This window comes from Palaemon carinicauda, chromosome 2, assembly GCF_036898095.1.
Source record: "Palaemon carinicauda isolate YSFRI2023 chromosome 2, ASM3689809v2, whole genome shotgun sequence".
Lineage (NCBI taxonomy): Eukaryota > Metazoa > Arthropoda > Malacostraca > Decapoda > Palaemonidae > Palaemon > Palaemon carinicauda.
In genome coordinates, this window is record NC_090726.1 from 49,861,700 (window position 1) to 49,878,001 (window position 16,302).

A 16,302-nucleotide genomic window follows, 5' to 3' on the forward strand; every position below is an offset into this window, starting at 1 on the left:
TACTAATTAAAATGTCTTAAAGAGATTTTTACAAGCAGTGTACATGACAATTAATAACTCTCCCTTTACATTGTACTTACTTGCATATGAAACACAGAAACATAAAAATATATCACAAAAAAAGCAAGCCATTATTACACAAATTGTTCTTCCAACTATTATGAAATAAGACGAATGTTAAAATTTAAACAAATATTTAAACATTGAATTCTAAAAAAAAAAAGAAAAAGAAATCGCTCTATTACACAAATACCTAACATACACAGAACCTACAATTCATAAAATTAATAATATCAGTGACTGAGAGACGGCCAAGGATAACTTGGTCAATTGGATCTCGACAAATAATTTGTCAACGATCATGAAACTACCATGAGTAAAGACACTGTCAAATGAAAATGAGATAAATTTGGCCATCATCAGAGAAGATTCGATAAAAGCATCTATAAACTAAGTATATATACTGTATATATAATTTCTATATTAAAATATTAAACTGAAATAAAAATTTTAATAAAAAATTTGATTAAAAATATGTATAAAAACAATATCAAAACAAATGAACCTAAGAAGTCTTTAAAAACAAGGCCTGGATTCATGAATGGTTGTAATGAATGTTTTACCAATGTTTACCTATTAAAAAGAAAATTTAAGGTAATAGGAAAATGAAAATATTAGTTGACAATGTTTACAAAATATAAGTAAAGCCCAAATCAATGCCCAAAGAATGTCAGGAAAGACCCTTTCTAGAATCCAAGCCCAAAATGGATACAGAAGGTCCTCAAGTTACAAACTTAATTGGTTCCACGATGCTGTTTGCAACTCGAAATGTAAAATTTTGGCCTAGGGTAGGCCTTACCTGAATCCCATCCCTATGACTTCCAGCTACAAAAGTCAGCAAATGGTCGGGTTTCACATTAAATAGATATTAAAAGGTTTAAAAGCCGTTTATGAATGGCAGAGGCAAAGGACAGTGACATTGCCCTATCAAGCAGGACAATGCCCTACAGACTGACCATATTACATATCAAGTGCCCAAGCTATGACAAAGGAGGGGCCAGGCAATGGCTGCTGATGACTCAGCAGATAGACGTATAGCCTCTCCCAAAACCCCCATTCTTAGCTCACAAGGATGGTGAGGTTGTAATGACCAAAGGAATTAACGAGTTTGAGCGGGACTCTAACCCTAGTCTGGCAATAACCAGGCAAGGATGCTACCACCAGGCCACCATAACCCTTTTGCTTACTGTATTAAACGATATAATATTGTTTTATTACATACATACCAAGCCACTTCCCCCAATTTAGCCGACATCAAACAAATGAAAAAAAAGGGGACTTTTCCTCCCCGTGGCCGCAAGGGCATAAAAACAATTAGAATAGCGCCAACGTATCCCTGCATGTCGTAAGTGGCGACTAAAAGGGACGGGACGAGGGGGCTGGGAACCCCCTCTCCTGTATTATATACTCCTGTGAGACATCAATTGTTTCAAGTATTTCTTTATCTTATCTTTGTTATTTTTAGATGGATTTGTGTTTGTATTTCCGAAAGTTTCTAAGTTGAGGATCCTCTGTATATAACATTAACTGAGAAGCTATATTTGGTTTGCATCATACTCATGACCTGGAATGATATTTAGTTCTCTGTTGACACCAAACGGGAATGGTTTTACGCTCTTATTCCCAAGGGAGCCAAGAACTATAAGCAGTTGAAAGTAAAACACCCCAGGTGATAGTACATGTAATCACACACCCCTCAACTCCTTCATTCTGCGTTGAATGTAATAGGCCATGTCTTCGTACCTGTGGGTGTAAGATTATTTAATAACCGAAATAACATGCCTTTATTGCTTATAAAATGGGATCACCGTCATTATTGCTACTAATGATTTACAGGCCAATGACTAAGAGTAAAATCACATTTGGTTTGAATACTTTTGTTTCCAAAACTTATAAATGACAGATTTCACTTTATTGAATAGGCTAGGTGAATGTTTTTGCCTTGAGGGAACATGCTTTCCGCACAAGTTAACCCTTTTACCCCCAAAGGACGTACTGGTACGTTTCTCAAAAGCCATCCCTTTACCCCCATGGACGTAACGGTACGTCCTTGCAAAAAAATGGTATAAAAATTTGTTTTTCATTTTTTATTGATCATTTTTTGAGAAAATTCAGGCATTTTCCAAGAGAATGAGACCACCCTGACCTCTCTATGACGAAAATTAAGGCTGTTAGAGCAATTTAAAAATAATATACTGCAAAATGTGCTGGGAAAAAAATAACCCCTTGGGGGTTAAGGGTCGGAAATTTCCAAATACCCCGGGGGTTAAAGGGTTAAAAGCTAATTTATAATTTACGACTAGAATACCTAAAAAAGGGAATAATAATATACTCATGAAAGTTATTAAGTAGTTAATAAACACTCTTAAGCCTGGTTATAAAAAATGCTACCATATCTACAAATGACAACCTGTACTTACTTCTGTCTTAAAGCGTGTATTTGCCTCATTTCCTCTTGTTCGTACTGTAGTAATATTGCCCTACATTCGGCCAAACTCAGATTAAGAAACTGCGCCACCTGTAATATCATGCGATGTTCATTACATGCAGGGCTACAAAACCACACACACACACACACACAAAATAAAATACACAAGGATAATACTTCACCCTGGAATGTCAAATGCATTACAGATGGGTTAGAAAAGGAAAAACAAAGCTTGTACCATGGTTTCTATTTTTGCATATGTGTTAAGTCACAGGATTCTTCATAATCTCTTACTGATTTAAGGACACATTCAAGAAAAATTTTTTGTACCACTAAAAATACGAATTGCCTAACTAATGCTGCCCAAAGTAAAAAGTAAGCCCTTGATACTACATTGATGACATTAAGCTCAAAATACGGTTGTTTTAAAAGATCCATAAAATAACTATTAAAACTTCAAAATGAATGTTCAGGAGGTAATTATTATTATCATCATTACTAGCTAAGCTATAGCCCTAGTTGGAAAAGCAAGATGCTATAAGCCCAAGGGCTCCAGCAGGGAAAAATAGCCCAGTTAAGAAAGAAAATAGGGAAAAAAATAAACGATTCAGCCAGTTCAACATGAAAATAATTTGCTGCAAGTTTGAACTTTTGAAGTTCTACCGATTCAACTACCAGATAAGGAAGATCATTCCACAACTTATACAAAACAATAAGTGACAAGAAATAAGAATTCTGGTAGAATAATGGAGAGACCAGACAACATTAGCAAAATGAATTAGCTGAAAGAGATAAATTGAATAAATAAATGGTATGATATGAAGATCTTGATGATATTAGGAAAGACAATGAAAAAGTTGTCAATCAGAGGTGCTTAATGTCACATGATACTCGTAAGGAAAGATCTTCATGGTCACATAAGAATTGATAGATAATTTGGAGGATGTTACATAGAGGAAGAAACAATATTGAATTTTGCCAAAGTCATGGATTAAAATTGCTGGTTCGTTTAAGATGCACAGATAGAAGTTGATGTAACTGAGATGGGGGTGTTGAGGTGGCAATGTGGACTTACTAGAAAGGATAGAGTAAAGAACAAACATGTTAGAGCCACTCGTAAAATAGCACCAGCTTCAACAAAGGTAAGAGAAAGTAGACCGATACGGTATGGACACAGAGACAAGAGGAAGACCATCCAATAAGGAAGATGATGGATATGGGACTACCTGGTGGGAGAAGGTTATGTAGACCAAAATTGCAACGGATTGACTGTGTGAAAAGAGATATGAGGGAGTCAAGATTGATTGAGGAAGATACACTGGACCGATGGAAATGGAGAAATGTGTTGAAGAACCATTACAGTGACAAGCTTTTAGAGAAAGTGGATAGACGTTGATTGCATTGAGGAGTGAAGCTAAAACAGAACTTATGAGCATGAAAAGCATGTACAACATCTAAGAAAGGAACGCACTTTTATAGAAGATGAGCCAACAGTGTACGATTGCTCTCTGAAATAATTTAGATGAGGGGGGTTAGAAAGGTGGAAAAAAATTGTGCGTTCAAAAAATGAAAGGCTATAAAAAGGAAGAGGGACTCAAAAATGAAGAATGAACTTTAAGAGAAAAACATATGCCGAGTTACGTACTTGTGTATGTACAGAAAATCAGGTACTAGATGAGGAACATGTACTATTACATTTTCCTCTTAGTGGACACATTCGTGCGAAATATCCTAACCTTGATTACTCAGACATTGTAAACTTGTTGAATGAAGGAAACCCAATAGATCTTTGTAATTATGTATATGAAATCCTGGATTACTATAAGAACTAATTATAATAAATTGATTTGGAGTGGTATTATTATTAGTTGGAAATTGTTTGCTTATTTATATACTTTTTGTGGACATAATATTTTTGCTAAAGCAAATCGGTCTTGTGCAAGATTATAGTTTACAATTATATAGTAAATGAAAGTTTTGTGATATTAAGTCAATAAAGTACAGTAATAATAATGTGTCAGACAATTTAACGTTAATATGGGGTTGGTGGAAATCACTGAAAGCAGATACCAAGGGTAGCAAAAGAAAAATCTAATAAGTTGATATTATTTCAATACCTACCTGCAAGTCACTATGCTAATAACCTCACTGCAAGAGCAAAAAACTAAAGTTTTCTCACTGTAATCTAGGTGGCTAGTTGCTAGATCACCCTAAACAGTACTCGGATAAAGATTAACGCCTGCTAGTACAATCGCGATAAGTTCATCATGTTGAAGAAGGGAAAGATCTCTAGAGCTCTTACTAATCTTATTAAATCAATAAAAATGGAGAGAGGCTGGGAAATAGGGACTCGGAGGTGTCAAAATAGGGAGAGGCTGGGAAATAAGGGACTTGAAGCTATCAAAATAATGTTAATATAATGGTTTATTTCAATGATTTATACCTGCAAGTGGATAAGTGATGGAATGAAATGAAAATATCAACCAATTTTAAATATGAAAAATTAAAAAAAGCAGCCTTATGTTTCCCATCTTATAAACTTTAATAATAATTCACATATGACATGACTATTGCTACTGTCTTTAACAAAAACACGAAAGGAGATTCACACCAAATCATATTCGCTCTCTAAGTTCTCTTATCTCTATCCCTATTCTTAATCTTGAAAAATATCCCTGGGATATGTTTGATAATGTTTATTACAAACTTGAGAATTATCAAAACCGTTTTATAAAAATATCTGGTAAATTCTTTTAAACTCCCACCAATCTTATAAGTAACTAGCACAAACGTTTACATTGGTCTTTCTCGCGAATGAAATGCTGGGAGAGTAAAGGAACCTGACCTATCTCTTAGAATGGAAGCATTGGTGCTATACTGTACCCAAAATCTCGCTCAAAACATCCCAAAATATCATTGTCTTGCATGTCGTCTTAAAAACTCTTAATTACGGTGTCTACAGTTTGATCGTAATCTCCGATACAAAACATATGGCACAGAACTGGGATAGGCAGAAACAGTTAACCAGTGTTTCTTACAATTATTGTTCAGTATGCCATAAAAAGGTTGATTGTAATCTTTTACTACAGAAAGTGAAGCCAAATAACCAAGAAGGGCCACTTCAGAAACAAGCTAAATAGCCAAGAAGGGCCACTTCAGAAACAAGCTAAATAGCCAAGAGGGGGCAATTCAGAAACAAGCTAAATAGGCAAGAAGGGCCACTTCAGAAACGAGCTAAATAGACAAGAAGGGCCACTTCAGAAACAAGCTAAATAGCCAAGAGGGGCCACTTCAGAAACAAGCTAAATAGCCAAGAGGGGTCACTTCAGAAACAAGCTAAATAGCCAAGAGGGGCCACTTCAGAAACAAGCTAAATAGCCAAGAAGGGCCACTTCAGAAACAAGCTAAATAGCCAAGCAGGGCCACTTCAGAAACAAGCTAAATAGCCAAGAAGGGCCACTTCAGAAACAATCTAAATAGCCAAGCAGGGCCACTTCAGAAACAAGCTAAATAGCCAAGAGGGGTCACTTCAGAAACAATCTAAATAGCCAAGCAGGGCCACTTCAGAAACAAGCTAAATAGCCAAGAGGGGTCACTTCAGAAACAATCTAAATAGCCAAGCAGGGCCACTTCAGAAACAAGCTAAATAGCCAAGAGGGGTCACTTCAGAAACAATCTAAATAGCCAAGCAGGGCCACTTCAGAAACAAGCTAAATAGCCAAGAGGGGTCACTTCAGAAACAAGCTAAATAGGCAAGAAGGGCCACTTCAGAAACAAGCTAAATAGACAAGAAGGGCCACTTCAGAAACAAGCTAAATAGCCAAGAGGGGCCACTTCAGAAACAAGCTAAATAGCCAAGAGGGGTCACTTCAGAAACAAGCTAAATAGCCAAGAAGGGCCACTTCAGAAACAAGCTAAATCGCCTAGAGGGGCCACTTCAGAAACAAGCTAAATAGCCAAGAAGGGCCACTTCAGAAACAAGCTAAATCGCCAAGAAGGGCCACTTCAGAAACAAGCTAAATAGCCAAGAAGGGCCACTTCAGAAACAAGCTAAATCGCCAAGAAGGGCCACTTCAGAAACAAGCTAAATAGCCAAGAAGGGCCACTTCAGAAACAAGCTAAATCGCCAAGAAGGGCCACTTCAGAAACAAGCTAAATAGCCAAGAAGGGCCACTTCAGAAACAAGCTAAATCGCCAAGAAGGGCCACTTCAGAAACAAGCTAAATAGCCAAGAAGGGCCACTTCAGAAACAAGCTAAATCGCCAAGAAGGGCCACTTCAGAAACAAGCTAAATAGCCAAGAAGGGCCACTTCAGAAACAAGCTAAATCGCCAAGAAGGGCCACTTCAGAAACAAGCTAAATAGCCAAGAAGGGCCACTTCAGAAACAAGCTAAATCGCCAAGAAGGGCCACTTCAGAAACAAGCTAAATAGCCAAGAAGGGCCACTTCAGAAACAAGCTAAATCGCCAAGAGGGGCCACTTCAGAAACAAGCTAAATAGCCAAGAAGGGCCACTTCAGAAACAAGCTAAATAGCCAAGAGGGGCCACTTCAGAAACAAGCTAAATAGCCAAGAAGGGCCACTTCGGAAACAAGCTAAATAGCCAAGAGGGGCCACTTCAGAAACAAGCTAAATAGCCAAGAAGGGCCACTTCGGAAACAAGCTAAATAGCCAAGAAGGGCCACTTCGGAAACAAGCTAAATAGCCAAGAAGGGCCACTTCGGAAACAAGCTAAATAGCCAAGAAGGGCCACTTCAGAAACAAGCTAAATAGCCAAGAGGGGGCACTTCAGAAACAAGCTCAATAGGCAAGAGGGGCCACTTCAGAAACAAGCTAAATAGCCAAGAAGGGCCACTTCAGAAACAAGCTAAATAGCCAAGAAGGGCCACTTCAGAAACAAGCTAAATAGCCAAGAAGGGCCACTTCAGAAACAAGCTAAATAGCCAAGAAGGGCCACTTCAGAAACAAGCTAAATAGCCAAGAGGGGCCACTTCAGAAACAAGCTAAATAGCCAAGAGGGGCCACTTCAGAAACAAGCTAAATAGCCAAGCGGGGCCACTTCAGAAACAAGCTAAATAGCCAAGAAGGGCCACTTCAGAAACAAGCTAAATAGCCAAGAAGGGCCACTTCAGAAACAAGCTAAATAGCCAAGAAGGGCCACTTCAGAAACAAGCTAAATAGCCAAGAAGGGCCACTTCAGAAACAAGCTAAATAGCCAAGAAGGGCCACTTCAGAAACAAGCTAAATAGCCAAGAAGGGCCACTTCAGAAACAAGCTAAATAGCCAAGAAGGGCCACTTCAGAAACAAGCTAAATAGCCAAGAGGGGGCACTTCAGAAACAAGCTCAATAGGCAAGAGGGGCTACTTCAGAAACAAGCTAAATAGCCAAGAGGGGCCACTTCAGAAACAAGCTAAATAGCCAAGAGGGGGCACTTCAGAAACAAGCTCAATAGGCAAGAGGGGCTACTTCAGAAACAAGCTAAATAGCCAAGAGGGGCCACTTCAGAAACAAGCTCAATAGGCAAGAGGGGCCACTTCAGAAACAAGCTCAATAGGCAAGAGGGGCCACTTAAGAACCAAGCTAAATAGCCAAGAAGGGCCACTTCAGAAACAAGCTAAATAGCCAAGAAGGGCCACTTCAGAACCAAGCTAAATAGCCAAGAAGGGCCACTTCAGAAACAAGCTAAATAGCCAAGAAGGGCCACTTCAGAAACAAGCTAAATAGCCAAGAAGGGCCACTTCAGAAACAAGCTAAATAGCCAAGAAGGGCCACTTCAGAAACAAGCTAAATAGCCAAGAGGGGCCACTTCAGAAACAAGCTAAATAGCCAAGAGGGGGCACTTCAGAAACAAGCTCAATAGGCAAGAGGGGCTACTTCAGAAACAAGCTAAATAGCCAAGAGGGGCCACTTCAGAAACAAGCTCAATAGGCAAGAGGGGCCACTTCAGAAACAAGCTCAATAGGCAAGAGGGGCCACTTCAGAAACAAGCTAAATAGCCAAGAAGGGCCACTTCAGAAACAAGCTAAATAGCCAAGAAGGGCCACTTCAGAAACAAGCTAAATAGCCAAGAAGGGCCACTTCAGAAACAAGCTAAATAGCCAAGAAGGGCCACTTCAGAAACAAGCTAAATAGCCAAGAAGGGCCACTTCAGAAAAAAGCTAAATAGCCAAGAAGGGCCACTTCAGAAACAAGCTAAATAGCCAAGAAGGGCCACTTCAGAAACAAGCTAAATAGCCAAGAAGGGCCACTTCAGAAACAAGCTAAATAGCCAAGAAGGGCCACTTTGGAGACTGAAGCCAAATAATTGAGATATGCATTAGCAATTCTGACTCATTTCTATTAACAATTACAGCATTCCCAAGTTGATCGTAAGTGTTTAGTTAAGAAAAAGTCAAAAGACTGGGTAATTCATCTACAGTCGACTTTTTTTAATCTCTATTCCAGTTGTGTTTGACATGAATTGAGAATCTGGTAAGCTGACATTATAAAATATTCTAATTACATGATCCATCCCTTTGTCCTTGTGGGAATCAAAGCTTATGACAAAAGATTCAATTATTTATTGCTTTTAGATTAACAACAATACAATAAAGTCAAAAAGTCTTTACTATAAGATGAACTACAAACAGCTGCAGTTGTTATTGTCAGGCTAGGTACGTAGGTAGATACTCCCAGGTTCCTAAAGAGCTAACAACTAACTTTCAGCACAAATAAATTCTAAAACCTGAGGAAGACATACCTTCCTAATCTTGCTCTAAGTGCTACTAATAAAACTATAACTACGGTATACGAAATGCAAACAAAATATTAAGGGCTAAATAGGTCTGTCCTCACTGGACTGCAATTTCTCTTGCAGTTTAATTACTTATTTCCTTTCCTCACTGAACTGTAACTTCTCTTGTAGTTTTAATTACTTATTTCCTTTCCCCACTGAGCTATTTTCCCTGTTGGCGCCCTTGGGATAGTAGCATCCTACTTTTCCAACTAGGGTTGTAGCTTAGCATGTAGTAGTAATACTAATAATGATAATAATAATAAGAACAATAATTTAGATTATGTTTGTAGATGCTAAACCAACAAATCACCCATAGGCACAAGAAAAATATTTTGCTTCTATTTCAGGTCACGAAGGTTGAGCTTCGAGAATATTAGCATAGTGACTACTCGCAAGTATAAATTCTTCAAAATAAATACATAACTACGGTCATATCCATGAAGGATTATAGAGGAAGAGTAAAATGGAAGTGGAATGAAGATGTGAAACTATGGTAGAAGACCTGAACAACAAGATCCTAAAGGTGCACATGAGGACGGACAACCGTTTAGCTAAAATATTAGTAGTGTTGTCTAGAATCCATGACCACAAATGTTGGCTCATGTACGTAATGAGGCAAATGATAAGTAAAAGCAGTTTGACAAACCCAGTCAAAAATGTTAAATCTCACTCAAGTATGACATAATTAGTTTTTGCATGGTTTATAAAACTTAAAAAAAAAAAAAACACACCAGAGTTCTTAAATTCAAGATGATAAGAAATGGTTAAAGGTTGAATACCAGTTTATGAAAACATTAGGGTTATATAGGGTTATAAATTCTTTGACTAATGGTTAAATAAAAAAAAACCAAATCTCTCCTTAAATTGAAGAATATAATAAGAAAAGGTTAAAGGCATTCAATCTTTAACCTTTTATTCTTCTTCTTCTTTGTCTACATCTTTTCCCACTTCTATGTGGGGTCGATGTTTTTGGTCAGCTTTCTCCATCTACCTCTGTCCCACACCTCATCACCGGTTAATCCCTTTGATCGAAGGTCATCCTTGATACAGAAGGTGGATGGACTATCAAGGATGACCTTTAATCAAAGGGATTAACCGGTGATGAGGTGTGGAACAGAGGTAGATGGAGAAAGTTGACCAAACACATTGACCGCACATAGAAGTGAGAAAAGATGTAGACAAAGAAGAAGAAGAAAAGGTTAAAAGTTGAATGCCAGCTAATGTGAAAACATTATTGTTATAAATTCTTTGGCTAATGGTTAAAAACAATGTTAATCACTTCTCAAGGTAGAGTCACACAGTATAATTAAAAGAATAAAAACTTACCTGAGGGGAAATCTCCTCTGTCTTTTGAGCATCAACAATAAAAATTTTTGCAACCTCTTCATGAGGCCCGAGCATCACCCTCGTTATCAAAGGATACTCCTCGTCCTTGATCCTCCTTCTCTCTGTAAACCATAACATTTGTGAATGAAATATATTCAAGGGTCCTTTTAACTTGCTCAAATTGTTAAAGGATCTACAGTAGATAAAAAATTAATACTGTATGTTGTTTTCCACATCTTCCATTAAAATATAAATTTTGAAATCTATTCAAGGGTCCTTTTAACTTACTAAAATTGTTAAAGGATCTACAGTAGATAAGAAATTAATACTGTACAGTATGTTGTTTTCCACATCTTCCATTAAAGTAAAACATATTTCTCCAACATTGTTAATGACATATACAACAATTTATGTGGGTATATTTGGAAATTTGACATAATCCTATTTTTACTAAATATCTTGGTAAAACATGAAAATGCTCATAAGAATAATCAGTAACAAACTTTTAATCATCATTACTACTATTAAATTATAGTTTTACCAGACTAAACTCATATTTTTTCTAGAAGTTATTTAGAAGATTTCTGATATGGAAAATGAACACCCATTCCACTTTTATATTGCAAGCTTAACAGCCTAGACAAAAGTTTAGAATTAAAAAGAAAAGCCGTTTAGAACAAACCTCCGTTATCTTTAATCACAAAGAGAGCAAAGTTCTTAGAAGACATCTCAACCTTGTACTTCTCTAGAAGCATGTTCAGGACCTCTTCCACGGTAACTAGCGACGTCACCCAAACGCTGCTTGCCGAGCCGTAGGGCGGGGTAAATGAGCTAGTTTCGCGTAAGTAGAAGTGACCGTTGATAGAACATCGCCTCTGTAAAAATAAGTTGGGTAAAGTTTTCAAATAGTAAGCTCACTATATAATTCCCTTACAAAAATAAATAAATTTTCTCCCCAAGTACAAACCAATACCTTACCGTGATCATTTTGATTGCTTTAAAACGTTACTTGGCTAAAATTTAGAGGAGGAAGAGGATAATGTTTCAAAATTTATACCAGCTTTATATAATTCATGGAATTATAACGATTAGGAGGATAGACGTGAGTGAGGCAAGAGAGCGTGCTAGAAATAGGAATGAATAGCGAGCGATTGTGACGCAGTTCTGGTAGGCCCTGCTGCTTCCCCCGGTGTCTTGGATGATCGCGGAGGTAGCAGCAGTAGGGGAATCAGCGTTATGAAGCTTCATCTGTGGTGGATAATGGGGGAGGGTGGGCTGTGGCACCCTAGCAGTACCAGCCGAACTTGGTTGAGTCCCTTGTCAGGCTTTCGAGAGGAAAGGTCCCCTTTTTTTCATTTGTTGATGTCGGCTACCCCCCAAAATTGGGGGAAGTGCCTAGGTATATGTATGTATAACTATTAGTTGGACATCAGAATTTTTAGGACTGCGAGTATAGTTTTGCAGGGATGCAAAAGCACTTGTAGTAACTGAAACTGTCAAATTTTTGTATTTTCAAAAACTCAAATTTTTTTAGCTTTAATAATCTCAACAGCCGACCATATTGAAGACAGTTCTGTAAAAACAGATGCATTTAGATAGACTTTCAGTTCTACCAAGCTACAACTGGCTAAGATCCAGTAAGGCATCTCACTAAAAGTAAATTCATCTTGTTCTGCTGTAAAACCTTCCAAGAAATTGATAACCTCACCAAATGGCAGTTTAATAAAATAATTTCATCATTATTATTTGAGTCAGGAGCCTTAACCTTGATGTCTGGATAAGGCAAGAGCTGCCTGCCTGGAGCCATGAAAGTCTGATTTCAGGCAAGAGATGATGAACCTTGAAGACCTTCTACGTGGAGTCTTCTGCAATTGGCTATGTTCAAAGAGAGGGAAGGGATTCAATACATGGCCTTTGAGGCTATTCAGGCACCAAGTGCAACTGGGGAAAACCCATTAGTTGTGATACATAGTAGAAGAGGCTGAACAACCAGATTGAAACTGGAATTGATTTCGAGTAGAACGACATACAGCAAAGAGTAGCTACGGGCCAAACACTACAAAGATCCTTTAATACCTACAGTACACTCACTAAGGGTCATTATTCTAATTTCATACATACATATACCAAGGCACTTCCCCCAATTTTGGGGGGTAGCCGACATCAACAAAGAAACAAAAACAAAAAGGGTACCTCTACTCTCTACGTTCCTCCCAGCCTAACAAGGGACTCAACCGAGTTCAGCTGGTACTGCTAGGGTGTCAAAGCCCACCCTCCCACATTATCCACCACAGATGAAGCTTCATAATGCTGAAATCCCCTGCTGCTGCTACCTCCGCGGTCATCTAAGGCATCGGAGGCAGCAGCAGGGCCTACCGGAACTGCGTCACAATCGCTCGCCATTCATTCCTATTTCTAGCACTCTCTCTTGCCTCGCTCACATCTATCCTCCTATCACCCAGAGCTTCCTTCACTCCATCCATCCACCCAAACCTTGGCCTTCCTCTCGTACTTCTCCCATCAACTCTTGCATTCATCACCTTCTTTAGCAGACAGCCATTTTCCATTCTCTCAACATGGCCAAACCACCTCAACACATTCATATCCACTCTAGCTGCTAACTCATTTCTTACACCCGTTCTCACCCTCACCACTTCGTTCCTAACCCTATCTACTCGAGATACACCAGCCATACTCCTTAGACACTTTATCTAACACATTCAATTTCTGTCTCTCCATCACTTTCATTCCCCACAACTCCGATCCATACATCACAGTTGGTACAATCACTTTCTCATATAGAACTCTCTTTACATTCATGCCCAACCCTCTATTTTTTACTACTCCCTTAACTGCCCCCAACACTTTGCAACCTTCATTCACTCGCTGACGTACATCTGCTTCCACTCCACCATTTGCTGCAACAACAGACCCCAAGTAACTCTCCATTCAACATGACATTCAACCTTGCACCACCTTCCCTTCTCGTACATCTCATAACCTTACTCTTACCCACATTAACTCTCAACTTCCTTCTCTCACACACTCTTCCAAATTCTGTCACTAATCGTCCAAGCTTCTCTTCTGTGTCTGCAACCAGTACAGTATCATCCGCAAACAAAAACTGATTTACCTCCCATTCATGGTCATTCTCGTCTACCAGTTTTAATCCTCGTCCAAGCACTCGAGCATTCACCTCTCTCACCACTCCATCAACATACAAGTTAAACAACCACGGCGACATCACACATCCCTGTCTCAGCCCCACTCTCACCGGAAACCAATCACTCACTTCATTTCCTATCCTAACACATGCTTTACTACCTTTGTAGAAACTTTTCACTGCTTGCAACAACCTTCCACCAACTCCATATAACCTCATCACATTCCACATTGCTTCCCTATCAACTCTATCATACGCTTTCTCCAGATCCATAAACGCAATTTCTCCAGATCCATAAACGCAACATACACCTCCTTACCTTTTGCTAAATATTTCTCGCATATCTGCCTAACTGTAAAAATCTGATTCATACAACCCCTACCTCTTCTAAAACCCCCCTGTATTTCTAAGATTGCATTCTCTGTTTTATCCTTGATCCTATTAATCATTACTCTACCATACACTTTTCCAACTACGCTTAACAAACGAATACCTCTTGAATTACAACACTCATGCACATCTCCCTTACCCTTATATAGTGGTACAATACATGCACAAACCCAATCTACTGGTACCATTGACAACACAAAACACATATTAAACAATCTCACCAACCATTCAAGTACAGTCACACCCCCCTCCTTCAACATCTCAGCTCTCACACCATCCATACCAGATGCTTTTCCTACTCTCGTTTCATCTAGTGCTCTCCTCACTTCATCTATTGTAATCTCTCTCATTCTCATCTCCCATCACTGGCACCTCAACACCTGCAACAGCAATTATATCTGCCTCCCTATTATCCTCAACATTCAGTAAACTTTCAAAATATTCCGCCCATCTTTTCCTTGCCTACTCTCCTTTTAACAACCTTCCATTTCCATCTTTCACTGTCTCTTCAATTCTTGAGCCAGCCTTCCTTACTCTCTTCACTTCTTTCCAAAACTTCTTCTTATTCTCTTCATATGAATGACCCAATCCCTGACCCCACCTCAGGTCAGCTGCCCTCTTTGCCTCACGTACCTTGCGCTTTACTTCCACATTTTTCTCTTTATATTTTTCTTACTTCTCTATACTATTACTCTGCAGCCATTCTTCAAAAGCCCTCTTTTTCTCTTTCACTTTTACCTTCACTCCTTCATTCCACTATTCACTGCCCTTCCTCATGCTGCCTCCAACAACCTTCTTTCCACACACATCACTTGCAATCCCAACAAAATTTTCTTTTACTAACTTCCACTCCTCCTCTAAATTGCCAGTTTCTCTTACTTTCACTTCGTCATATATCATTTTCAACCTTTCCTGATATTTACTTTTTACCCCTGGTTTTATTAGCTCTTCAACCCTCACTAACTCCCTTTTAAAACCACCTACTCTATTCCCCCATTCTTTTGCTACAACTAATTTTCCTTCCACCAAAAAATGATCAGACATACCGTTAGCCATACCCCTAAAAACGTGCACGTCTTTCAATCTTCCAAACATTCTTTTAGTTATCAACACATAATCCATTAATGCCCTTTCTACTACTCTTCCATTTGCCACTCTTACCCATGTATACTTATTTTTATCTTTCTTTTTGAAAAAGCTACTACTTATCACCATCTCTTGCTCAACACACATATCTACCAGTCTCTCACCACTCTCATTTTCACCTGGTACGCCATACTTCCCAATGACACCTTCTACCTCTCCAGCGCCCACTCTAGCATTTAAGTCACCCATGACAACTACATAATTCCTTCTACCCAGTCCTTCTACACACCTAGTTAATTCATTCCAGAACTCATTCCGCTCTTCTTCACTTTTCTCACTACCTGGCCCATACGCACTGACAAACGCCCAACATTCCCTACCCAACCTAACCCTTACCCACATTAACCTAGATGATATCTCCTTCCATTCCACTACTTTACCTGTCATCCATTCACTCAGCAATAAAGCCACACCCTCTCTCGCTCTTCCCCTTTCAATCCCAGACACTCTACCAGACATTTCACCAAACATCACTTCACCCTTTCCTTTTATCTTCGTCTCACACAAGGCCAATACATCCATCCTTCTATTCCTAAACATACTGTACTTCCAATTTCACATCTTTTACTCTCTATCGTACTACATCCACGCACATTCAAACACCCCAAAACTAGAGTGCGGAGAGCAGTCACTCTCCCCCCAGCTCCATCTCTTTGTCGATGTCTCACAGGATGTAGATACAGGAGAGGAGGTTCCTAGCCCCCTCGTCCCATCCCTTTTAGTCGCCTCTTACGACACGCAGGGATAATGTTGGCGCTATTCTTGTTTTTATGCCCCCGCGGCCACAGGGGGCATAATTTCATATGGAAGATAAATTTCCCCACAAAATTCTTAAAAAGAAAATGAAAAGATATACCTTGACGACCTTTGATAAAATATTTAATGGAGGAAATGCCATGACAGAGCCACCATATCAATTCCCCATACCTATGAACTTCAACTTAATATCTACTCCTCACATGATGGTACATAAAAAGGTGGATAAGCACAAGGTCCCTAAAATCTTTTGTTATT

At 38.9% G+C, this 16,302-nt stretch overlaps 1 protein-coding gene across 1 annotated transcript in view; it reads right to left on the reverse strand.

The window, feature by feature from the left end:
- Nucleotides 1–1,529: 1,529 nt before the first annotated feature.
- The window catches only part of LOC137624865 (ras association domain-containing protein 4-like), a 57,070-nt gene continuing 42,297 nt past the window's right edge, over nucleotides 1,530–16,302 (reverse strand). Inside the window, exons 7-10 of the mRNA XM_068355818.1 lie at nucleotides 11,272–11,464; nucleotides 10,590–10,711; nucleotides 2,481–2,578; nucleotides 1,530–1,803 (exon numbers count right to left, since the gene is read on the reverse strand). Coding sequence (XP_068211919.1) covers nucleotides 1,746–1,803; nucleotides 2,481–2,578; nucleotides 10,590–10,711; nucleotides 11,272–11,464 — 471 coding nt within the window. The 3' untranslated portion in view covers nucleotides 1,530–1,745. The remainder of the gene's footprint in view (nucleotides 1,804–2,480; nucleotides 2,579–10,589; nucleotides 10,712–11,271; nucleotides 11,465–16,302) is intronic.